At 45.5% G+C, this 23,848-nt stretch overlaps 2 protein-coding genes across 3 annotated transcripts in view; one reads left to right on the forward strand and one right to left on the reverse strand.

The window, feature by feature from the left end:
• Window positions 1-9,787, forward strand: part of NPTN (neuroplastin) — a 63,474-nt gene extending 53,687 nt beyond the window's left edge. Inside the window, exons 6-9 of the mRNA XM_019735938.3 lie at window positions 17-290; window positions 7,475-7,496; window positions 8,278-8,352; window positions 8,787-9,787. Coding sequence (XP_019591497.1) covers window positions 17-290; window positions 7,475-7,496; window positions 8,278-8,338 — 357 coding nt within the window. The 3' untranslated portion in view covers window positions 8,339-8,352; window positions 8,787-9,787. The remainder of the gene's footprint in view (window positions 1-16; window positions 291-7,474; window positions 7,497-8,277; window positions 8,353-8,786) is intronic.
• A 94-nt stretch (window positions 9,788-9,881) lies between these two features.
• The window catches only part of REC114 (REC114 meiotic recombination protein), a 63,565-nt gene continuing 49,598 nt past the window's right edge, over window positions 9,882-23,848 (reverse strand). The window contains exons 3-6 of one of the 2 annotated variants that reach the window (XM_019735926.3): window positions 22,592-22,675; window positions 17,046-17,237; window positions 12,498-12,581; window positions 9,882-10,046 (exon numbers count right to left, since the gene is read on the reverse strand). In XM_019735926.3, the coding sequence (XP_019591485.3) occupies window positions 9,882-10,046; window positions 12,498-12,581; window positions 17,046-17,237; window positions 22,592-22,675 (525 nt within the window). Of the gene's footprint in view, window positions 10,047-12,497; window positions 12,582-17,045; window positions 17,238-22,524; window positions 22,676-23,848 lie in introns of those variants that run through there. The other variant, XR_012494865.2, reaches the window with a different exon arrangement.

Consider the following 23,848-nt stretch of genomic DNA (forward strand, 5'->3'; position numbering starts at 1 on the left):
TCCTGGCCCCGAGCAGGATATCGTCAACACCTCTGGCCGCTTCTTCATCGTCAGCAAAGACAACTACACCGAGCTGAGCATCATGAACCTCCAGATCACAGAAGACCCTGGTGAATACGAATGTAATGCCACCAACGCCATTGGCAGTAACTCCGCCGTCACCATCCTCAGGGTACGCAGCCACCTGGCCCCGCTCTGGCCCTTCTTGGGAATTCTGGCTGAAATCATCATTCTCGTGGTGATCATTGTTGTGTACGAGAAGAGGAAGAGGCCGGATGAAGTTCCTGACGGTAAGAGCACCCCTACAGAACAGCTGTGATGTTGGGGTTGGTCCGGTGGGTGGTGTCCAAGCACCCAGAAGGGACTCTCAGGAGGTTGGGATTCAGTCCCAAAAGGAGAGAAGGAGCAATCTTACACTGGTTTCTCATCGCCTCCCCGAGGATCCGCCACCCAGAGCTCTAATTATTAGCCTTGTCCTTCCATGTGGGTGTTCTCCAAAGCCCGGTCCCGTCTGCCCTCAGACCCCTGTGGGGAGCGGGCAGCTGGCAGTCTCTGTTCAGTTCTGTGCTCCTTCAGGACAGATCATCAGGCAGAGTGAGCATAAGGAGCACCCAAGTCAAGCCTAGAAGCCACCCCACGATCGCAGGCCACCCGGCCCTCAGGTGGATGGAAGGCATCTAACTGGTTGTCACAGGGTTGCGTGGTGTGACCCCGGTTCAGCCAGCCTGTTCTCGGGAAGAGCCGTGGGAACAGGCCAGCCTGTGGTTCCCTCTGTTGCTTCCTTTAGTAGGTTTTCAAGGTTCTAGGTGCGGCTGGCGCCTACCTACCGTTCGACTTTTCTGTGCCTCACAGACCAGAATGGTGGAGAGTGTCTGATGTTTAAGACAGAGACAGCTACACAGTGCCGCCTGAGTCCATGCCCGAGGGGCGCCGCCAGGCTGACCTAGCACCAGAGAAGGGCTTGCTCGTGGCAGCAGGCCCGGAGAACTGTTGAGCTTTGGGGGGAGCAAGACTCTTAGATTATTGGACGCGCTCAGAATCAGAAACCCTGGGAACCTGTGGTATGATTTTTGTTCTGGATGTTCCGTTTCTAATCCTGTGGTTACAGTCAGCAGGAGCTATGGCGGACTGTATCAGGTACCTCAGGTCCTAACTGGCTCCCCCCCACCCCGCCCTGTAGCATCACCAGCAAAACCAAACTGATGGGCCAGCCGCCATTGCCGCCACTTGCCTGTCACTAGAGAGAAGGGGGAGGCTGAGCTGGGTGCTGGTACGATGCCAGCTGTAGTCGGGCCGTTCTGGGCCTGTGCCCATGCCCTGGTCCCATGTCCTGCCACCACAGTTGTCCTTGTCCCTTTGGCTGACCAGTGGGACGGCAGCGGCCACTGTGTGTAGGGCAGAGCACTGCGTAGGGGTGGCGCTCCCTCAGAGTGCAGCCATGAAGGCTGTTGCGGACTCGGACCCTCTGGGAGCAGCAGCCACTTCCCGTCTTTTCCTTCCTTCTCCGCGGCTCTGCATTCTCTGCCTGCACTAAGTAGAGTCAGTATCGTACGAGGCTGGTGAAGGATTTTTGTTAACACGATGGATGATCAATGTGAGTGGGAAGCGCTGGTGGGGTCCCCTCCAGCTGCCTCTGCAAATGACCTAAATGCAGGAGAGGGACAGGCGTCATGCCTCAGGCTGGCCTCTGTAAGGAGGGTATCCAGGCGGGAATTCCCGCCTGTTCTCAGGAATTTTTTTCGCTTTCCCGTTCCTGAATCCCGAGATTCAGAGATATAAACTGTTTTCTGTTCTCTATGATGAATCGTTTCCACAAAGTAACGGCCGATACTACCAACCACGTAGGTTCAAGGAGCCAATTTTCCCGATTTCCTGACCAAATTTTATCAGAATTCAGGAATGAAAAAAAATTCCCGAGAATGGGCGGGAATTCCCGCCCGGAAACCTTAGTGATAAATAGGAAAACTGTCTAAGAGATACAATATGAGTGGTACGTTTATTGGGTATTATTGGGTTCAAGAAGCTGATTTTCCCGATTTCCCAACCAACTTTTCTTGGGATTTGGGAATGGGAAAAGTGAAAAAACTTCCTGAGAATGGTAGGAATTCCCACCTGGAAACCCTATCTGTAACTAAGCGCCCGTTGCCTGCAACGTGAGAGCGGTCCCAGGATCCTGTGGAGTGAAACTGCCTTCTCGGGTTCTCATATGTGGCCAGTTCTCGGGCCTGCCACCCTTTGGGCGCCCACGGCAGAGGAGCACTGTTCAGAGCTGGGAGCAGAACCCGCTGACTGGGGCCAGCGCCGGCTCTTTGGAGTAGTTGTGCCTCACTCCTAAAAAGGCCTTTTCCGTCCCCGTCAGAATGCTTTGGTTTTGCTGACTGCCACCTTTCTCAGCCCTCTGGAAAGGTTGAGAAGCAAAAAGTCAGGTAGCAATAGGCAAAGATGGGCTTCAAAACCACATCTTTGAGACAGGCTCCTACTGTGTCAGCAGAGCGAGGCACCAGCTGGGCACGTCCCTGGTCCCTGTCAGAGCCGTGGCTGGCCCCTTGCAGGAAGCCCTCGTTTACCAGGCCGCTTCCCCAGCCGGGGTGCAAGACCATCAGGCTCCATGGCTATTGAATTCAAATGGGGCCAGTTTGTTCTAGGAGACAGCTGTGGCCGGCACATCTTCTGAACAGCTTCCTGGAGGGAAGGTACCTCTTTTAAGCTAAATTATAGACAGTGGATGAATCCTGCTTTTATAAACGACATGACTGCAGGGTAGGTGCAAAGTAAACCCCCTTACCTTATTTCTTGGAAGAATGATGCAGGCAGCCTTTACTTTGTTGTTGTTGAATTGGGGTGAAAGATCTGGGATGCTGGAATTACTGCAGTGTTTGCCTTCCCTCCACTCCCGTGCTGGCAGCCGGTATGGCCCAGGCTCCACTGCCCCTCTCCACACGCCTGCCCTGCGCCAGCGTTTCCATCCCATAGTTTCCTCCATTGTCTCTCTGCCTCCTTTTCTCCAGCTCCTCCTCTGCCTCCCCCTCTTTCCTGCTGCTCTCCTGAAGTAATCATTAAACAAGCACACAGCAAGTTGATTGTTCCTCAGTGAGTTTTCCTTAGGCTGTGGCTTTTTCTTTTTGGGCCAGTTTTCCCTCAACTCCAATGCAGCTTGTGTAGGAGCGGACTTACCACATATGCTTTCTTTCCGTCTGCGCCTCCCCATATTTACAGAGAGGCATATACTCCTTTTTGGAATGAGTGATTTCAAAACATGTCTAGTAGAACTTCAGAGTTTTAGAGGTGATGAAGTTTAACCTATTAGATAATCATCTGGCTCTGTGCTGACTTCTTTATGCCATTGTGAAAATGGATTTTTATAGGCCTGACATGCTTTTTCTCTGCCAAATAGGTACTTTATTGTCAAGATAGCCCTACGATCTATTTCTGACTCACTGAACTTTTTTATTTTCTTTTTTTTCTGGATTTTTTTTAAAAAGTTTATTGGGGTGACAATTGTTTACAGTAAAGTTAAGTAGATTTCAGGTGTACAATTCTGTAATACATCATCTATATGTATCACATTGTGTGTTCAGAACTTTATTCATATTAAAAAATTCATATAAAAATCTATTCATATTTGGGCAGTCTGTGAGTTCTTGGTAACTCAGCCCATTATTAGAAAAGTACTAAGTGAATATTTTAAAGGTATGAAAACACAAATTTGAACTTACAGAGTTTAGTCTGAATATATTTTACTAGAAAAGCAGATATTGCTTTAGATTTCTCACATAGAAAATACTTAAGAGTTAAGGTTTCGCTGCTTCCAGAAAAAAAAAGGCCCACGTCTTTTTGTCTGCTGGGGTGTATGTGCTCGGCACGTCTTGTAAGTGAGGCGCACCCAGGTCCCGTTAAGCCTCTGAGGGTCTCGGGACTGGTGCGCAGTGGCTTGTCTTGGAGATGGATTATCTGCATGTCACCTTTTACTTGCAGTGTTTTCAGGAACAGGTAAATCCTGGACCCAAATAAGGGCTTCATTTTTTCACTTTACTTACCTCTTGACTACATTCTCTGAAAACACTCACTGGTAATTGTGTGAAGGACTCGGCCCAGCAGCTCCTCGCTGGCCACGCACTGGGAGCACACCTGCTGTGTGGCGGCCCTGCTGACTGAACCCAGAGAGAGACTCGCCTGTGCTTTCAAGTCTCCCCTTCCCAGTCTCCTGCAGAGATGGGGTGTGGGTCTGCTTAGTGGCCGGGGCCTTCCGTTTACTGCACATTTCAGTGACCGCAAATGAAAAAAAATAGATGGTTTAAGAAAAGGGCTGGTATGAAAAAGAGTTTTCTGTTTTCACGTGAGGGGGATAATTTTTATAAGCAAGTCAAAGGGGCTCTTCCTTTAAGTTCCTTTGGGTAGAGACGAGATTTGAGGTTTTGGTGGGGGTCATTTTTAGTCACTCTGATATATCCAGACTCTTAGACACTTTGAATTAAGAGCTGTTCTAATGTTCTAAAATCTATTAGTTGGGCAGAATATTAATATTTGGTAACATATGAAGCTTTCCAACATGTCAGGAATATTGAAAAAGAAATGCGACTTTTTAAAACGATGTGCAACACACATTCGTTGTCTCTTAACTAGGGGACATTTGAGTCAGTAACAAGTTACCTTTTGGAAAAAATACAGTAGGACCTAACAAGGAAGGAAATTGGAAGTAACTGCTTTCCTCTTTCTTGATTAATCTACTCTGCTGAGATCACACAGAATTTAAGTGTGTTTAGAAACTATAAAACCCCACCTTCAGTGGCACGATGGCCGTGAGCAAGGAGCTTTGACCAGACTGTCCACTCCTGGTCCTTTTGACTTTAAAGCCATGTTCTTGGAGGTGATACTGTCTCAGGTAATCCATTATCTACTAGGCATAGCTGAGGCCCCTCCAGATTGAGGCGGGTGTAGGGAGTGAGAACTGGAGTGCATCCCGTTGGGAAGACGGGATTCAGATAAATGTGTGTGTGCAGCGGCTCCCCCGGGAACCTCACTCGTAAGATGGATTCCAGAAGCATCTTGTTTCCCCTCTCCCGGGGTCCTCTTCCTCTCAGCTAGCCAGTGGCTCTAACACCCAGGTGGAGAGAACAGTCATTGATGAATAAGCAGCTGTCTTTTGGCTGAGGGTTTGGGGGTATGTTGATATTTGTCGGTTACTATGACTTCTTTTTTTTCCCCCCTCAATTGCATCAAACCCTTAAAACATGGTGGTAAGTGAGCGATATGCATGCTTTTGGAGTTTGTTTAATCTCCGCTTCAGTCTATACGGTGCACAGTTCATAATGTTAACACTTTTCAAGTTTACTTCATTCACTTTCACAACTAATTTGGATTTCAGTTTGCTGTTTAATCCTCATTTACTTTGATTTTTGTACCTTTTTTCTGTAGTTCTGTTCTTTCCCTCTCTCCCGATTTCCGTTAGGGGTCAAGTTGGTTTTTGTCTGACCTGTAAGGGAAGAGTGGTGCTTTCTTCAGATAGCAGTTCAGTCCAGGAAAATTGGAAACATGAAGCTCTTTGCTCCTTGAAAATGTGAAAGTGGATTTGGGAAGACAGCGATGAGGGAGGGGCTCGTGTGATTGAGACACTTGTGGGAATCCCCACTGCGCCCACTGGCAGGCATGGCAGCCACGCCGAGCTGCCCGCCCACTGACCCCTCCTGAGCCCCATGCATGTCGGCTTGTTGGCTGGACAGTGGCGTCCCCACTGAGACACCAGGGCAGCCCCACTCCGAAGGGAAGGAGAGCTCGGTGTGACTTGCTGGGCTCGGTGCTGATAGCGTCATGCTTTGAAGAGAATTAGCCTGGCTACTGCGATTCCCCCTCCCCTGCTTTTTCTTTCCAAGTTGGGAGTAGATTGGTGATACTGTTGAATCAGCTATCTTGCTTTAGCATTTTGTATTTCTGGGTACACAGCCAGAGCACTAAAACCATTCTGAGTTTGCTCTGGTGTCTTCTCCTTTACGTCCCTGAGTGCTTGGTTGCTAGCATGTAGCTGAGCTGGCTTGGCCGGGATGTGACAGCATTAGGGTGTCATGGCGAGGGAGGATTTAGGCTGGGCATGTGTCTTACTACCGACCAGTCTTTGTAGATCTCCACCGCGCACAGCACTCAGACGTCTTGGGTGTCCTTGAGTCCTAATTTGTTCTCTGTTTGATAGTGTACTTTTGTTGTTAGAATCCTGTAGACACTGGTGTGTCGCTAGACTATTGTTTTGGCTGATCAGTCATTGGTTTGTGGTTAGTTTTGTTTCGTTTTGTTTTTTCAATCTTTTGTTGCTCCCGTCACTGTGTGTGCTGGCGGTGGCTTTGCCTCTCCGTTGCCTCCCTCAAAGGACCAGGTGGAGCAATGTCTCCCTCTGACAGACATTCCTCCTGATGCGTGCTCCTGCGGCGGGCGCCTCCACTGAGACTGTAACCTCCATACTGCTTCATGTGCACCGAGCCCTTGTGGAATCCTGCTGACAGGTTTTCTGGACCATTCTGAACCAGTTAGTCCACCCTGCTTTTGTAAAAGAAGAAGCAACTAAGAGTATTTACTGGTTCCTTCCCCTTTGTGGGCTTTTTTGCTTTACAAACCATTGTTATATCCCTGCTTAAAGGGGACCAAGTTGCCCTTAGTTGAAACAGGAAAGAAAAACTTACAAATCAGTATCATAATACCAATTTAAGAAGGCTTCTAAACTCAGATAATGGAAGCTTTTTTGATTAAAACAAACAAAACATGCCTCCTGGCTTACCTGGGTGGGGTCTGGTTCTGGCCAGGGTACAGCCGTGAGCCTGTGTATCTGAAGTCTTTCCAGAGGGATGTCACCACTCGTCAGCTTCTCCTGTGTCAGAACACCCTCTGGGGTGCATGCACTTGTTGCTGACCCAGAATCGGGTACAACTGTGTGGCTTCCCCTTTCTCAGTCTCATTCTCCAGACTGAAGACTCCCTTAAAGATTACAAAACAGCGAGAACAGGTCCTCTGGGGACGTGAGGATGTGGCTAAATGAATAGAACACACACATCCGTCTGTATCGCAGGACTGAGCTAAAATGGTGCATGCATTCACCACAAGAAAACAAACAGCAGGATTTTACAACTGAAATGTTGGTTTGTCTTCTCATCTCTCTAAGAGTGAAGCACTGGAACTTGGGGACAAGATGAATATAATGATATTGCAGCCTATCTGTCCACTACAGTTGCAGTTTTTCATGACAAGCATTCAAAGTGTTAACTAAAACCATTGAAACAACATACCTGCCATTAAAAACGCGAATCTAGAAGTAATAACTCCATGAGTGTTTTGCACCTCCAGACGGAATGGCCTTGAGTAAATGCTATGAACAGCCATGTCTGCCACTTGCCATTTGCTGTGCTTGTGATCCGTATGCAGAGAGAGTCTCACGATTTTCTTTCTTTTCCTGTCTCCCAATGGATTCTTAAAAACCTGAACGCCTGTGTAGACGATGAACCAGCTGGGCCAATGTGAGTACTGTATTGAACATTGATTCAATGGTTTGTGATGGAATTATTGTGCTCGTGTGGTTTACTGACATGGAGTAGCTGAGACGATGGGGAGGACAGTGAGCGGAAACGAACGGTGCAGTGTAGGCCGTCAGCCTGCCAAGCAGCTGACGGTGGCCGTCTGACTCCCAGGCCAGGCAGCACAGTCTGTGGCAGCCACATAAAGGGGAACACCGTGCAGAAACACTGTTTAAAGTCTTGCATTTCCCATCTGCTTCAGTTGATAATGTGGGGAAATGACCAGGATATCTGAGACTTCAGGTTTTGTTCAAGTTAATTTCAAGCTGGGCTATAGTGTAAACCAACTATGTGGCCCCGTTAACACTTCTGTGTATCCAAGAGATGGAACTGCAATTTTGGATCAATCCAAGATGAGCAGAATCTCCTAGGGTGGGGGACTAAGGAGTGAGAGGCAGGCAGAGGGCACAGCGCTGCCTGTTGTAACTGAGTAGCTCCGATCACTTGAGAAGAGAGACAGTGGGGTTCAGTGGAGAAGAACCACTGTTCTCACCTTTATAATAATTAGGTGATAGTTTATTGCTCAGAGGGAAAGTGAGCTGTATGCTGTCTGCCATGGGAGTCAAAAGGGTCTGTTGATTGAAGGTGTGGAGGCAGTTTCCACAGGGAACCATGCAGTAAACTCCTGAGGACACTAGGGATGGCATAAGTGAGAGTCCTGTTTCCATGTGTTACTCTTTCAAAAGTGCTACTGACTTTAACTCTTGTCATTTTCCCTCCAAAGGAAAACCAACTCTACCAACAATCACAAAGATAAAAACTTGCGCCAGAGAAACACAAATTAAGTCCTACTTAGAATGTAAGTATGGCCTTCCTTACAGGTCTCCTCTCCCACGAATGTGCCTCTGCTGACCTTGTACCGCTCTGCGGCGCGTGCTGTCACGCTGCATGACCCGCACCCGTGGAACCCCTGTCCGCCCCGTGTCGCGCTGGAAAGGAGCATTTTCCAGCTGCGTTCTTGCACATATTTATATAAATGCCATTTCAGAATATGTATGGTTTCCTTATAGCCTTAGAAAGAGGGAAAGATTAAATTGTCACCTTAGGTGGATTATTCCCTGAGGCCAGTCAGCCCCCCTTCGCCTCTGCCAGCCGGGCGCATGGAGACCCGAGTGTCACACCACATCTCTGAGCGTGCTGTTTGAGACAGAGCTTTGTTTTGTGTGGCACTTGGTGTGGTTTTCAGCAACAGCGCACATTCCCTTTTAACTTCCAAATACTCTTTCTCCACAGTACTTCAGGTTCCTGAAACTGGTGGCAACATGACCTGCTAAATTTTCCGCTGGGACCTCTGGGTCTGTCCCCTCTAAGCGAGCGGCACCACAGTGACTGTGTAAAGCATGCCTTATTCAGCCTCTCCCGCAGGGCGGCCGCGCCAGGTACCTTGTAAACAGTGCTTCAGTGTAGAAGGTGTAAACTACTTTGGGCTTGATGTGCTGTGAATGTTGCTTTCTTTTCCTTTATTCAAATATTTAAATAGAAGTGAAAAGGCCCCATGAGGATTGGCTCGTGCATGCGCCATTTTTAATGCAGCTATTAAATTGGCCAACGTCTAAAATGCACTGCTGCCATCTAGTGATGCATTTTTGTAAAGTACAGCAAACCTGCAGATATATACAGTATATAAATATATATATATATATTTATATTTTGGGGGTGGGAGAAATCCAAAATAAAATGAAAGCTTGTTTCATTTTTAAGCTGCTGATATTCATTCCTTATTGTATGTTGTCAGAAGAGGAAATTGTGCGGTTCTGGTACATAAAGATGAGTAATATAAACTGAAATCCATCATTTCAAGGGCTTAACCTATGACTGACAAGAAGCCGGGACAGTTCACTGAATGATACAATGAATTGCAGTATATATGTATGATTGCTTTTCAAGTGATTCTTTTTTCTTTTGTTAAATCATGTAAATTCTTAAATCCTTTTGCACAGATGTGCTGAACCTTATTGTACATTCAATTAAGGCAAACTTTTATAATTTACTTTTTGTTTTCAGTGACCTTGAAATGTTCTAGCATGGTATTCTATGCAACTAGCTGTTCTTTGGGGTTGACACTATTTTTCACATGATTTTATGGGGTGAACGTAGACTTCTCACCCGGCAGGGCTCTCACGGTCTGTTAACCGTGGATGCATGTGCTTGTGTTTCGTGTAATTGTTGAAGTGCAATGATGTATAAAAAAGTGGATTCACCTGTTTTTAAAAATAAAACATTGATAAAAGGTGTTTGGAATAATCTTTATTGTAGTATTTTCTCTTATCTTAAGGAGGTAGTATTTTTCAATGCTTTCAAGCTCTTTAGTTCTCAGTATACACAGTGCTAATTCCCCAGCCCCGTCAGCTTTTTCAGTTCCCTTTCCACCTCTTCCACAAAGGCTGGGAAGTGCTGGTCCAAGAGGCACAGGCGCAGGAAGGGGCCTAACCCTTCCACGCTCCACGCAGGTTGTTCGTAGACAAGGGGCAGCTCCTCTGATGTCAGGAGAGACTGTGGGAGCCCAGAGAGTAGCTTGTTAGAGGCTGCAGGCAGAGGCCACAGCCGGATCCACAGAACACAGAAAAGCTTTGCCTTAAGGAAAGACTGGGGAAACACGCATTACAAATGACTGCTCATCTTAGCTTTACCGAGTTCCTTTACATAATGTTTCCAAATATACATAAGTGTGATAAACTTGTATCCTTACATATTTCAAGTGTATTAATGAGATGATTTGCAAAGTTAAGACCCTGCTTTAACGGAGCATACCCTGCTAACATTTAGTGGATTGGTAAGAAACCTGTCAGGGAGTGAACTTCACTAGCTTAGTTCCTCTTCCCCACCTCACAGGTGGGGGAATGGGTGTGAGCAGTTCACCACGTGGAAGCAGGTTCTGAATGTAAAGACGAGCGGTCACCCCAAGGACACAGCTCACCTGTGCCTGTTCCTGGTCCTGCCCAAGAGGTTTGACAAATAGAGAAAAACATGTGACCATCAGTACAATCGAGACACAAAACATTTCCATCACCCCCCAGAACACCCCTGCATGCCGCCTCCTCTTGTTGTCAAGCCCTTACCCCTGTGACCACTTCTACTCCAGACCGTACAGCTGTGCCTTTTCCAGACGGTCACATAAATGAAGTCACATACTGTTGGGCATTTTTTCACATTTATTTGCCACCTGTATGTCTTTGGTAATTTGCACTGTTTTAAAACCAGTTGAATAAGTTGCCGATACTTAAATATTAGGAGAGTTCAAATAAGAGTCTGACTGTGCTTGGCACTTGCGACGACTGGGGTCTGGCTCCAGCTACGCTCGGTTCTTTGCTGCGTTCGTCTTAATTACTCCTGAGATGAATTCTATTAGGTAGGTGGCTTCACACCCTCTCTATGGACGGCAGGGGCTGCTGTGCACTGTACAACTGACATCCCTCCAGGAACTCTAATCTACAATGAAGTGTACTTTTCTCAACTGAAACCAGCTTGTCAGACTCTCCCTAGAGGTAGAAGGAAGAGAATGAAAGTGACAAGGAGCCTGTTCTCCAGTCAGAGCCACTGGCAGCGTGGCCGTTTATTTCCTTCCAAACTAGTGTGTGTTTACCACAAAAATCAAGTTATGCATGCTGCTTTGCAGCCTTTTAAAAATTTAATGTACTGTGACTGTCTTTTTATGTCAATAGATGGGGATATACATCACTTTCACTGACTGCATGTGTATCCCACTTGCGGTCATTCCACATTGGAACCACTCTCTCCTCTCAGAGAACGAGTCCCAATTCTGTGACTGCAGACAACACTGACCAGCGTCCTTACTTAGGACTGTAGCTGAAACAAGGACAGGTAGTGAGATACAACATTAAATTGGACCTGTATTGCTAAATTGCTTTCCAAAACGTTTGACTTCTATTCATAGAAAGACTTTTCCAGAAGGTGAGAGCAAACAAGTAACATGTCTGAGCTCCCAGTCTGGTGCTTTTTCGTGTTTTGCATGGTTCTTCTATACTGTGTAAACAAACCAGGCTAAGATGCACCTTTTATAGCAGCAGCCATCGCCAGAATCACACCCTGCCTGTTCCATGTGTTTCTGTGCGTCTGCTGTGCTCACCACTCCGGTTTAGCTAACTTCTGACCCTGTGCAGACCGGGCCTGTGATGTCTGCCCTACCGCTGGCCAGCGGCCTGTACACTTTCCTGTCATAGTTGCTGAGTTATTAAAAGAAACCTTGAAAGTGTTGTGTTTTTTTTTTAATGATTGTCCATTTATTTTGAGTTAGTGGCAAGCCAGGTAGAGAAAACACGTATATTTTCTTTTTCATACCACTGTTAGCACAGTTTGATACATTAAAAAGGAAATTTATCCTTGAATATGGATGAATTCCATATTCCTATGGGCAGTGTTGTGGAAAGTGTAAGCTGTTGGCCCAAGCGCCTGCTGTCCGCGCCATGGGCAGTGAGGCAGCAGGGACCTGAGCTCCCTGCAGAGCAGATGCCAGGTGACAGACTGAAGGGATGGGTTTTGCAGGACTCGGGGTGAGCGCTGCGAGGTGTGTGGGGACAGCTGAATCCCCCCGGGTCTCCCCACATCCCGCTGAGGTCTCAGCACTGAAACCTTGCCCCTACAGAAACCACCAATGATCCGACTCCACATTCATACCGAAACTTCTCAAAATAGTCCCCAAATTTCACTTAAATTGACATTCTTCTCTTTATTCCTCTTTTGGGGAAAGCGATCAATTCTGTGTCTCCCCCACTTACAGGCTGACACTCTGGGCATAGCTCCTCTTCCTCAGGAGCACAGTTCAGTCTCACCTCACGTAGTCACAGCAGGCAGAGGAAGATGGCCTGTCTTCCCGTCCTGTACGGTAAGACTGCAGGCTGCTGGTCCAGAACGAGGGAGTGAACAGGGACACAGCCTCAGGATCACTGTTTCGTGACAAGACAACAACATGGAAACAGGCCCTACCTGCGCTACACGGGTCACCGAGGTCCTTCCTGGGGCGCTCGTGCCGGCCGGTACACACTGCTGCTGCTCCGGCTGCTGCTGGCACTAAGGAAACACCCTGCAATTAGGAGCCTAGCTGAGCAGAATCATAAACAACAGGCCATGAAAGAACTGGAAACAAGCGTCGTGCTCACAGAGGAGACACAGGAAGGATGGTGGAGTCCCTGGATGTGTGTGCTGCCCTGTCCACAGCACAGACACGCACAGTTTAGGTTGGGCTCCTGCTCTGCCAGGGCTTCCCCCATATTTGACAGGCTCTTACTGCTGCCTCTGCCCCACGCCACGTGTCCTCTGGGACCACGTGTCCTCCGGGACCACGTGCCCAGCTTCTGATGACCATGGTTTGTCACCTGGAAATTACTAAAGTAATACAAGCTCATTGCCAAAAAGCAAAGCAGGGAAAAATCCCCTACAATTGCCAGATAACCATATGTTTTTAATAAAACTGGGTTTGAAAAAAAGCTTATTAGACCTTCTGAGGGAGGGATTTCTTAGCCACTGCGGTGACAGAGGGCCGGGAGCCACAAAGGACAAGGCAGAGGTCTGGCCTCAGAGCCCACAGCAGTGAGAGCCTGACCGGAAGCTGGGACTGAAGGAGAGCGAGGCCTGGGATGGAGGCCTGTCAGGACCGCAGGCTGGTGGGGGCCGTGCCGAGCACGACTGCAGGAAGGTTCCAGAGTGCACGCTGTTCCAGAGGAAGCTGTCAGGTGAGGGCGGGTGGGGAGCACGCAGGCGGGAACCACGAACGAGGTATAGAAGGAGCCCGAGGGGCCGGGCTCAGCGCCGCTTCCCCTCAGACTCCCCCAGCCCCCCCAGGCCTGGCAGGACACCCAGGGCAGCGGCAGCTGCAGTGCTCGTCTCCAGGCAGGTGTCCCGCGCTGGGTGTGAGCTGTGGTGTCGGGAGAGACCTCTGCCTACCAGCCATGTGTGCAGCTGCCAGAAGTCACAAGTGCCAGGTTCTGTTTCTGGTCCTACATGGACGCTGACTGGTGCTACTCAGTAAGGATGAGCAGAAAAGTTCGTCTGGACACGTCAAAAATGGGGGGGGGGGCAGAGAGGAAGCAACGAACAAACAAAACTAGTCAAGGTCACTCACAAATCAAAATGAGCAAAAAGGAAACGAATCAGGAGTCCTCAGGTGAGACCCATTTCTGTCTTCAGTTTCCTCATCTATAAAAATAAAAGACTAATGCCTAGTGTTTTCTTCCAGCTCTGATATTTGATGTTTTTGTAGGATACATATCAATTCAGCTAACATTGCGTTTTTCAAACAACTGGGAAAGACACCAACCAAAAGCCGTGTATCACCAACACTAAACAGAAGCCACATGTGACAAAGTACCTGCGACTGGGGGCGGGGGGCTCCAGGATTAGACCAAGTGCACACAGGGAGGAGGGTTCTGTGCACAGCAGCTGGAGCCCCCCCCAGACCTGTGCTAACTGAGAAGAGTTCACCTAGGAACTGCCCCCCTTTTTCCTGTTTTTCCTGCCCCTCGCTCCATGGTCTGGGCTGTCCCAGAAGCCCTCTCAGATTGAGAAACACCTGGTTAAGCCACAATTAGCAAGATTACAAAACTGATGAAAAGTAAAAACGAAATATGAGCCAGGAAATGATTCAAGAACTTGAAATAGACATGAAATTATCTCGATCTGCAAAAAAACTATTTTAGAGAAATACATAGTTATTGGGAAAATGACAGCAGACTGCAGGAGGTGTCTGGAACTTGGCCACAGCTCTACCTGGTGAGGGAGCAAATCTGCAGGGCAGCAGCTGCGGGCACGCCTCGGGCTGGAACGTTAGGAAGAGCAGGGTCTGGGCCCAGCTTCACAAGGTCTGCACCCCGGGGAGGCACCCCAGTGACATGTTTTCTCTGCTCTGCCGCTGCACTCCCTCTACCGCCCTGTGGACTCCGGTGCTAACACTTGCTAACTGACCAGGATGCTTATAGTTCATTGGCAAGAGAAGGCGGATCTGAGAGGTAACAGGACTGGCCTTACGAGGAATAATGGATAGTGTTATTTAGGCATTGACCAGGCGCCATCCTAGGTGCTTTCTACACATACTGCAGCTCAATCTCCCCATTTCACAGGAGGGGTTCAGTGACGTGTATGAGATGCAGCTACTAACTGGGCCATGATTCAAACCTAGATCTGTTTTGATTCCAAAGCCTATGGCCTTTGCACAGTGCTCTCATCTGCTCAGAACAGCAAACCACGGCTTGGAGGAGTCCCTGAATACAGAATCGAGAGAAGACACGACATCTTCCCAGCCCCCTTCCCAGCCCCTTTGGGGATATTTCTACCTGGATATGTGAACTGACCTTTAAAATCGGAGCTGGAGCCTTCATTTGCTGCTGGAGCGCATAGCGCTAGCCTGCATTTGTTACATGTGTTACAGCTTATCTTTTTATATTTAGATAATTGTGCAGCTGATTTTTCTTCATGACCTTCATAAGGCCCAGACCCAGTTCCCAAATTCTGGGACCCTATTGGGTTCCTGTTGCACCCCATGCACTGGGTACTATAACCTGAATCTAACAACGGGTCAATGAAACCTACAAAAATGGGCATGTATTCAAAGGGCAAAGGATGATAAGCAACAAAGTACCTTACGATAAACCAGTCCCAGCTGCAGGGAGGGACCTTAAAGAATACAGCAGGGGCTGAGGACGCATAATGTTTCAAACAAGACCAGGGTTTATAAGAAAAACAGCTTTAGCGTTGACACCTTCACAAGAAAAGATCATGCAGAAACAAACGAAGGGAAAGAATTCTAAAACACTGAGATCTGATTTGGCAAACAACACATTCAAGAGGAAATCATATAGCACTTGCTTAAAGAAAAGGACTTCATGATAATGTAAATTTATGTTTGCCCTAAATTATGATTGACAAGAAACTTGGTGATAAAACAGCAACAATGAATTCTCTTGGTCCAGTGAGTTTAAGGAGACCTAACAGAATAAAGTGATGGAAAGCCATGTTTGGAAAATGATTTCTTAAAGTAGAAAATAAAAAACTCAGCTTGAAACTGGAATTTCATCCCAAAAGCAGAGATAGATGCTTACTCTAGTAGCATTTGGGACCATGCCAAAGGATGCCAGAATGTGGACTCCTGGGAGAAATTCTGTCACGATTCTCTGACTTTTGATCACAAACTCCTTTACACGCTTACAAATTCATGAGGCCCTCAAACAGCTTTTGTCTGACACCTATCTATCTGATTTTTATGTTAGAAGGTAAAACAAAAATTTTAAATATTAATTTATTTAAAAATAAACCGTCTGTTTAATGCTTAAAACATTTTTATGAAAAATAACTATTTCCTAAACCAAAATCATAGTGATTGTTGCAGACGCCTTTAGTGTCTAGCTTAATGGAACACAGGTGGAATGTCCTGTCTCTTTCTGCTTCAATCTGCTGACACATGTTGCTTTGGCTGAAGTCCATGAAGAAAGTCTGGCTTCACAAAGATACACAGGCAGAGGCGACAGAAGCATTGCAAAACAGCCTTTTCAGATCATTGTGGACATTCTTTGATATGACACCAAAACTCAGCAAGTGGCAGTTTCTTAAAGGTTCGTTGCGACACAGAATTTGAAATCCTGGCCACGAACTCTTACATTAAACCCGTGGTCTCTTCTGCACTTTGAATGGATCTCTTATCCATGCGTGATTTTGAAGCAGCATGCATTTGGCCGTTGGGAAAATACTGGTTCACTGAACTACACAGATCTTCCAAATGTTGAAACATTTTGTTGTGTCATTTAGAAAATCAAATTCATTAACAGCACCATCAGAAAAGTTTTCTGGGTTAGGAAGCGTAAAGCTCAAGTGGCTCATACAAGTTATCCAAGATTCTATTAATCACTTTTACTTGAGAGGTTTGTTTCATCATGTTGATAAGTACTATCAGTTGTTTTCCTGAAACGACAGGGCCACTTTATTCATTTTTGAGACAATATCCACCAAATACCCAAATCTGAATAACCAGTTTGTCCGTTCTTTCAAGTGATGATGGAGTTTCACGAAGACAGGCCAGTTGAGCTGCCAGCCCAGTCAGTCACACAGGTGCTGCCCCAGGACGGCCGGCCGTCAGAAGGCAGGGCTCTAAGGCTCCTTCCTGCAGGTGACAGGTGACGAATGTGGCGCCTACTGGCACAGCTGGAACAGCTGCCTTCGTTCGGGTTAAGGTGACAGCAGGTTCACACACAGTGCTTTTGTCCCATTAACGCAAATATGGACAAAGTGAAAAGGGCAAATGTCTTAATAGTATTACAAAAATTACATGGGCTTTGTGGAGCCCTGCAAAGGTTTCAGGGAGGGGTCCGTGGAAATGGGCACCAAGTTCTTTGATCACCTCGCTCCAGAGTGACAGGCAGAACGCAGCTGGGCCCCCGTCCCAGTGGACCTGCTAGGATCACGTTCACTAGGTCACTCAGTATTCTCAGCACCTGCTAACCGACACGGCCCCCCGATGACCGGCCGCCGCCCGACGAGCCTACTCACTCCGTGCTGCAGGGCGGCGCTCCGCTCGTGGCCCGCCCCCGGGCTCCCCCGCTCCCCGAGCTGCCGGCTGGCCCCGTCGGGCTCCCGGACCGCGGTGTACTGGGCCAGGCTCTGCACACAGCTGCGGCAGTGCTCCAGCGCCCGCTCCGGCGACGCGCCACCAAACTGCACCCGGAACATGCGGCTCTTGTCCTGGTGACAAATGAGAAGTTATTCTCAGTGACCCCTGTCGTGTCACTTCACTTGTGCGTTCTGTAGGCGAGTGGCCCCCTTTGCTCCGAGGGGAAGGGGAGGGGTGAGGAGCATGACCCTAGGCTGTCGGTGTGGGGAAGGAGAGCCAGCAGTAACTCGTTTTCTCCCCACTTGTGGGCGCTGCTCCTCATACTAAAGTCATTTCCCTCAGGGCCCTGAGGAGGTGACCATACTGACTGAAGCAAAAGATAAATGTGTTTTCTTCCTTTGGAATAAAGATTTCATAGGTTTTAATTCCTTAGGTGAAAAATCAGTGAAGATAATACCACATATACCTCGCTCCAGAAAAATTTTCTACACCTGAGTATATAAAAGAGGTAGATGCCACATTCAACAAGCCTGTGAATTTAGAAAACAAGCCTGATGCTCATGGATGTCACGTTCATAAGTTGTGATGTCCTTTATGCTTAGAGGCCAGACGACCATACAAATCACACGTGGCCTTTAATTTGCTGTGTAAGTTACACGCCTTGACTAATCAGCAAAGGTGTGAAAAATGCAATTAAAAAGTTTTAAATCTGGCAACTACATCACATTTATTTGATTGTAAGTTTAAAAACAGGACTGCATTGTAACAATAACAACAATAAACCCATTATTTTAATGGAAGTAGTTTCCTCTTTTTCTAATATAATATTCTGCCTACTTTAGAGAAGTCAGTTTACACAAAAGCCACTCCAAATAGGATTGTATGTATTGTGTACCTTTATTCAATTGCTTCTGTAAAGAAATTCAGATGCACACTTCGCATAATGACAGCACTTTCCACTTACTAAATCCACAAATCACTGCTAACGGCAAAATATATCTTACCGCAGTCAGCAAACTCCTCTAAGTTCCTCTAAGCCAACATTCCTTGATTCTCCTGTTTACAGTTCACACTATTCAAATGTTTGGATAAAACCATCAGGCAAAGCCTGTGCTGAGGTCACAGCAAACTCCTGCCATGGCTGTGTGGTGCCACATGTCACATTTGGAAGAACAGACACTGCTACCCCTTCCTGTCACTGTTGGAGTCTCTACATTTTTTAAATTCATTTAATTTTTCCCCCGAGTATAAAAGTGACCCAGTATTATTACCCCCTCCAACAATGAAAAAATATGGAAAGGAAATATTCTGATATATACGTATGTTAGAACATATCTACTCATACATAACTATATTATATGTCATATATAGGTTATATATTATATATTTTACACTACTGTCTTGTTACCTATTTTTTATTTAACAATAAATATAAAAATAGAAGTATATTTCATTACTTTTATTGGCTACAGAGTATTCCTTTAGCTGACCCCCTACTGACAAACATTTACTGTTACTTGCAGCCTTTCTCCCGGTTACAAACACGGAGCTTTGGTGAGCACGCTCGTCCACACATCTCTGTACACAAATGCCTGAAAACAGACTCGCCTGCTCAGAGGCCCCGTGTGTCGTGGTCCCCAAAGCCATCCTGTCTGGGACGAGGCTGGTACCACTTCCCTCCCAGCAAGCATCCCTGTGCCCATTTCCCGGTGCCCTCCAGGGAGTCCTATGCTTTGAAATGTTTTTAACCTACAAGGTTAACATAGATTTTTAACTTAGAATTTCATTTCTTTGATTACAAGTGAGGTTGAGTGTTTTTCTTATACTGATTGGTCATTTGCAATTTCTCTTTAGTTAGTGCCTGTTCATTTCCTTAGCCACTTTTCTCATGGATGAACAATCCCCAAATGACTGAGTATCACTGACAGCTCCTTTCCCTGAGGAAGCGGAAGAACTGAAGAGAGAACAACACATTCAATGTCTGGTGAGAGTGTGTCTTCCTTTGTGAAACTTGGCTGGTTTATTGTTTACAACTACTAAGCTGTTTCCAACTCACCTAGGACAGACTCTGTATGAAGACAGCTATATGAAGTACCTCTATATTAGCTATTTCTATCATGATTCTGTAATTACACAACCTTTTGAGAAACAATAACATTCAAAGTTATACCTCATAGCTAGATGACAAATTATACGCAGAAACAGACAATTAAGTATATAAACAGGGCGAAAATCTCAGACCAATTATGTAAGTCTAGTAGCGTCTACCTAAGAATGAGTTTGGACAGTTAGGGTTTCTTTGGAATGTAGTTCCAAGCAATAACGGGAGACTGGCTGTCTGACAGCCTGACTGAAGCCTTGCTCCACGTTTCCTTTGGTAAAATTCTCAGATAGAACTGAGCTTATCATCTGAAGCCAGAAATGCCAGGTCAGTGCATAAGGAGCTAAGATAAAACATCAGGAAAAATCTGAACATGAGTTATAAGCACAATGGAAAACTTGCCCCTGGGTTAACAAAAAGGACACTTACATTGAAAATCCTGATGAGATTTATTTTTATGCCATAATTAAAAGTAAAAAGGACTTTTTAATTCATTTGCTGTGAACTGTTGTGGGTGTGGGACCAGCCTATTTCTCGTCTCCAGCCCTCCTCCCAGTCTTGACGTGGCTTCTTTATATCCTTAGTTATAACACTGCTGTTCAGCTACACTTTAGATAGTTCTCCAGGTTGACTGTGCTGTAATTTAGTTGTAATTTTGGTATGTTCATGGGATGAGGCAAGCACAGCATTTGCATATTCTGCCATCTTGGATCTCTCCCCCTCTTTTTGCTGTTCTGACTGGGTGTTTTCTGCTACCTTACTTTCCAAATTGCTAATGTGACCCTCTGCTTCATCTAATCTGCCGTTGATTCCCTCTAATGCATTCTTCATTTCAGTTATTGTATTCTTCATTTATGACTGGTTCTTTTTTATGTTTCCTATCTCCATTTTTATGTTTCCTGTCTCTCTGTTGCAGTTCTCACCGAGATCACTGAGCATCCTTATAACCAGTGTTTTGAACTCTGCATCTTACAGATTGCTTGTCTCCATTCTGTTTAGTTCTTTTTCTGAGTTTTGCTTTGTTTAATTTGGGACACGTTTCTTTGTCTCCTTGTTTTGGCCATGGGGAGATTCTTAAGCCACAGGCTGTATAGCTGACGTTACAGTCTCAGCACCATGTAGGCGGAGAGCCAAGGAGTCAGCAGAGACCTCACAGACCCACCAGCTTTGGCTGCGGGTTTTACATCCTCGCTCAGATCTGGAAGACGTCTCCTATCACTGCTAGGACCCGAACCAGAGCAGTTCTCCCACCTCGCGTAGTGACTTCCTCTATTGTAGAAGATGAGGGAGGGAGTACAGAGAAAAGACTTCATCAGAGAAGGGACTGCAGCGTTTTCTTTCATTCTTTGCTTTGAAACCAAAGCCTAGGCCAGAAGAAATCGTGAAAAAATTCTTCAGTGAGTTACTGGGGTGAGAAGTAAAGAGGACAGTGGTTTGGATTTACTCCTTTGAACTAAAATTCCTTCAGAAAGGGAATTATGTGTCAACTATTAGCCAATCTGACATGACCATTTTGATCAGAATTACTGAAAAAAAGAAAGTACAAATAGGCAGAACTTATACAATCTACTTATTTCAGCCAGATAGTAAAGAAGTATAATCTTCATTACCACACAGAATTCAAGTTATTTTGAATTGCTGTTAAAGGAATGAAAATTTTATTTCAAAGTACTTCTTCCATTTGTCAGTTGAAACAATGGTGTTTGTTACATAATACTTGGTTCATTAAAGTCATCTAAGGCAAGAAACACCAAAGATACGCTTTGCCAGGTAAGGCAAAAAGCAGAATCTGTTGGTTCAATATTAATATATCAAGTCAATAGATCAAAGGGAAAAACCCATATCTTGACAGGTGTCTAAAAGCTTTTGATAAAATTTAATATGTGATCCTGATAAAAGTATTATTAAATAAACTATAACTGAAAGAGTATCTCAATCAACAGCCAAAAGTGTTTTTTCCTCCCCCCTCTAATTCAAGCCGTTGTTCTCAGTCTGGTTGCAGAGGCTGCAGCTCTCTGGCCCATGCTGGTGTTATGAACATTGCAATGACTGGCCCATGTGGGAATCGAACCGGCGACCTCAGTGCTCCAACCGCCACCTGAGCCACGCGCCCCAGAAGTGTTCTTAATGTCTAAATACTATTGCCCATTCAGGTCAGTGAGGTATCCAGAACAGCGCCATAGCTATGTAACTACGTGTTCTGGAAGGTCTAGATAATTTAGTGCGGTGAAGAAAGTACAGTGATCTCCATTGACGAACATTTCGGTTTACGAACGCCATATATTTTATGCATCTATGGTATCATTAGATAGTAAAACTCATGCTAACTTTGCAGTTTTAGGGGTGGATTTTAAAGGCCTGGAACAGATTAATCCATTTTGCGTTACTTTCTATGGGGAAACCATGCCTCAGTTTTCGAACGTTTCAGAACTCGAATGTCTTTCGGAATGGATTACGTTCGAAAACTGAGGTACCACTGTAGTAAGTGTAAACTACTGCAAATAAATACAATTATCATTGCAGATTATAAAATTACTTCAATGTTATATATAGTCAATACATGAATATTATATAATTATGTATCTACACCAATGACATAAACACATATTTCTATGTAACATGTAACTGTACATGTCTATAACATGTAATCTCCATATGTACAGTATCTAAACACTCTGAAGAGGAAAATTAGGCAAAAGCAGTAGGCAGGTGATTCACAGAAAAAATATAGATGGCGAACAAACACACAAAAAATGTTTTCTCATTAGTTACTAAAGAAATGCAAATTAAAGGAAGATGCTCATTTTTGCCTATCAAATTGGAAACTAGTTTTTAAATTTAAATTTTACCACTGTGTTGGAGAGGATTTGGATAAACGAGCATTCTTACACATTGCTAGTGCTGTAGAAATGGACAACCTACCTGGAGGGAAAATTTACAAAATAAATGTTCACAATTCTAGGACTTCCAAATAAACCCTTATGAAAATCAAAACATATTTATAATAGTGAGAGTTGGGGATTAGTTAACAAAATCATGGCGCATCTGAACAGTAAAATGCTATGTAGCCATGAAAAATCACATTTTCAAAGACTAAGAACTGCCGTGGTATAACGCTTGTGACATGGTGTTCCATGACAACGGAACAGGATACAGAGCACTGTTATATACCACAGTCTCGTATTTATTAATCACCTCTGACAGGCACTGTTCATTGCCATGAGCCCATCCACACAGAGGCTGGAGAAGCCAAACACTCATTTTGCTCCTCTCGACATGTTGGGATGACCCCATTTCTCCTGCAAAAAGCAGCTCCTGCACCCCCCCATCCGCACACAGAAGCGGAGAAGATGCTCAAAAGCAGTCGCCCACACAGCATCTTGCCTTTATCGTCGTTCCAAACAGCAGACAATCCATGCGTCTTACAATCTTCAACCAGTTCTTGCTACCAATGAGTGAAAACCCTTCCTGCAACAAAATAATTAAGCAAAATTAGCAACAGAAAAAAAACGGGACATGCAGAGTCGCTGCAGGGCAGCGGCGTCCCATCAGAAAGCTGTCTGATGATTTGTTCTCTGATTGAAGCACAGTAGAAACGACAGTATCAACACCGCCGAGGCCGCCCCCTCCAGTGAGTCCCTGTTTCCTCGTGCTCTTCCTGCACGATCCACACCAACCCGTACCTTTTATTCCTTTTCTTAATCTTTTCAGATTGAAAAACGACAAACTATTAGAGACAGTAAATGTCCAGTCATATTTGCTATCATGCTCTTCTGTGCCTCTAGAATTTGCCAAAATAGGAACTTACATTCTTGAAAGCCAAGGCTTTCCATTATATTAATGATTAACTTATCTGACACATCCCTACTACAGAGTGAGCTTTCTCTTCACAAGAATCTTATTTTCGGATTCCTATGAATGGGAAAAATGAAGCCATTTGTTTTCAGATGCCGAATGTTTAGTTCTTCATTTCAATCTGAAAAAAACAAGGCAAAGAGAAAAAGGCAGTAGCAGGCACACCAGTCTTAAAACAGGGACAACAGTTGGGTCCTAAAGGTGGAACGACGATCTTTTTCTGCAGCTTAATAAACAGCATTGACTGTCTAATGGCTATGGCAGCTGATGGCTCCAATGATGTCAGTGCATCTCCTCAGCTAAGCAGCCCGTTAAGTTAGACGGTGTTCGGCATTTAGGGAAATAACCCAGGGAACTGGAAAGCTGACAGTGTGGAAAACCCGCGTGCACACTGCTTTTCTACCTTGAAATGTTAGTCCGCCCAGCCAGGGAAGGCTGCTGTGGGAACCTGAGAAATCTCTAAGTCTTGGAAAACAAGCAAATGCTGTCTCTTACCCATGGAAACCCTCACAAAAATCTCTGTTCCTAAATCTGAAGATGATGAAACTTCTATCAAAATGTACAGCCCACGAAAACTGTGTAGGTTAATTCCTTGACATTTTCATTAGAAAAAAGAATCAATTCCAAAATGCTGATTCTCAGAGTTTTATCATTAATAGTTTTTTTTTTTTAACAGAAAAAGAAGTTAGGAAACCATTTGTGATTTCTTCTTAAAACTCTCTTGGAATTAGCAAGACAATTTGCTCATTATTATATCCAAAAACAGGTAAATGTTGTAGCTATAAA

The sequence above is a fragment of the Rhinolophus sinicus genome, chromosome 3, assembly GCF_057876585.1.
Source record: "Rhinolophus sinicus isolate RSI-liver-muscle chromosome 3, RSI-T2T, whole genome shotgun sequence".
In the NCBI taxonomy this organism is placed as follows: domain Eukaryota; kingdom Metazoa; phylum Chordata; class Mammalia; order Chiroptera; family Rhinolophidae; genus Rhinolophus; species Rhinolophus sinicus.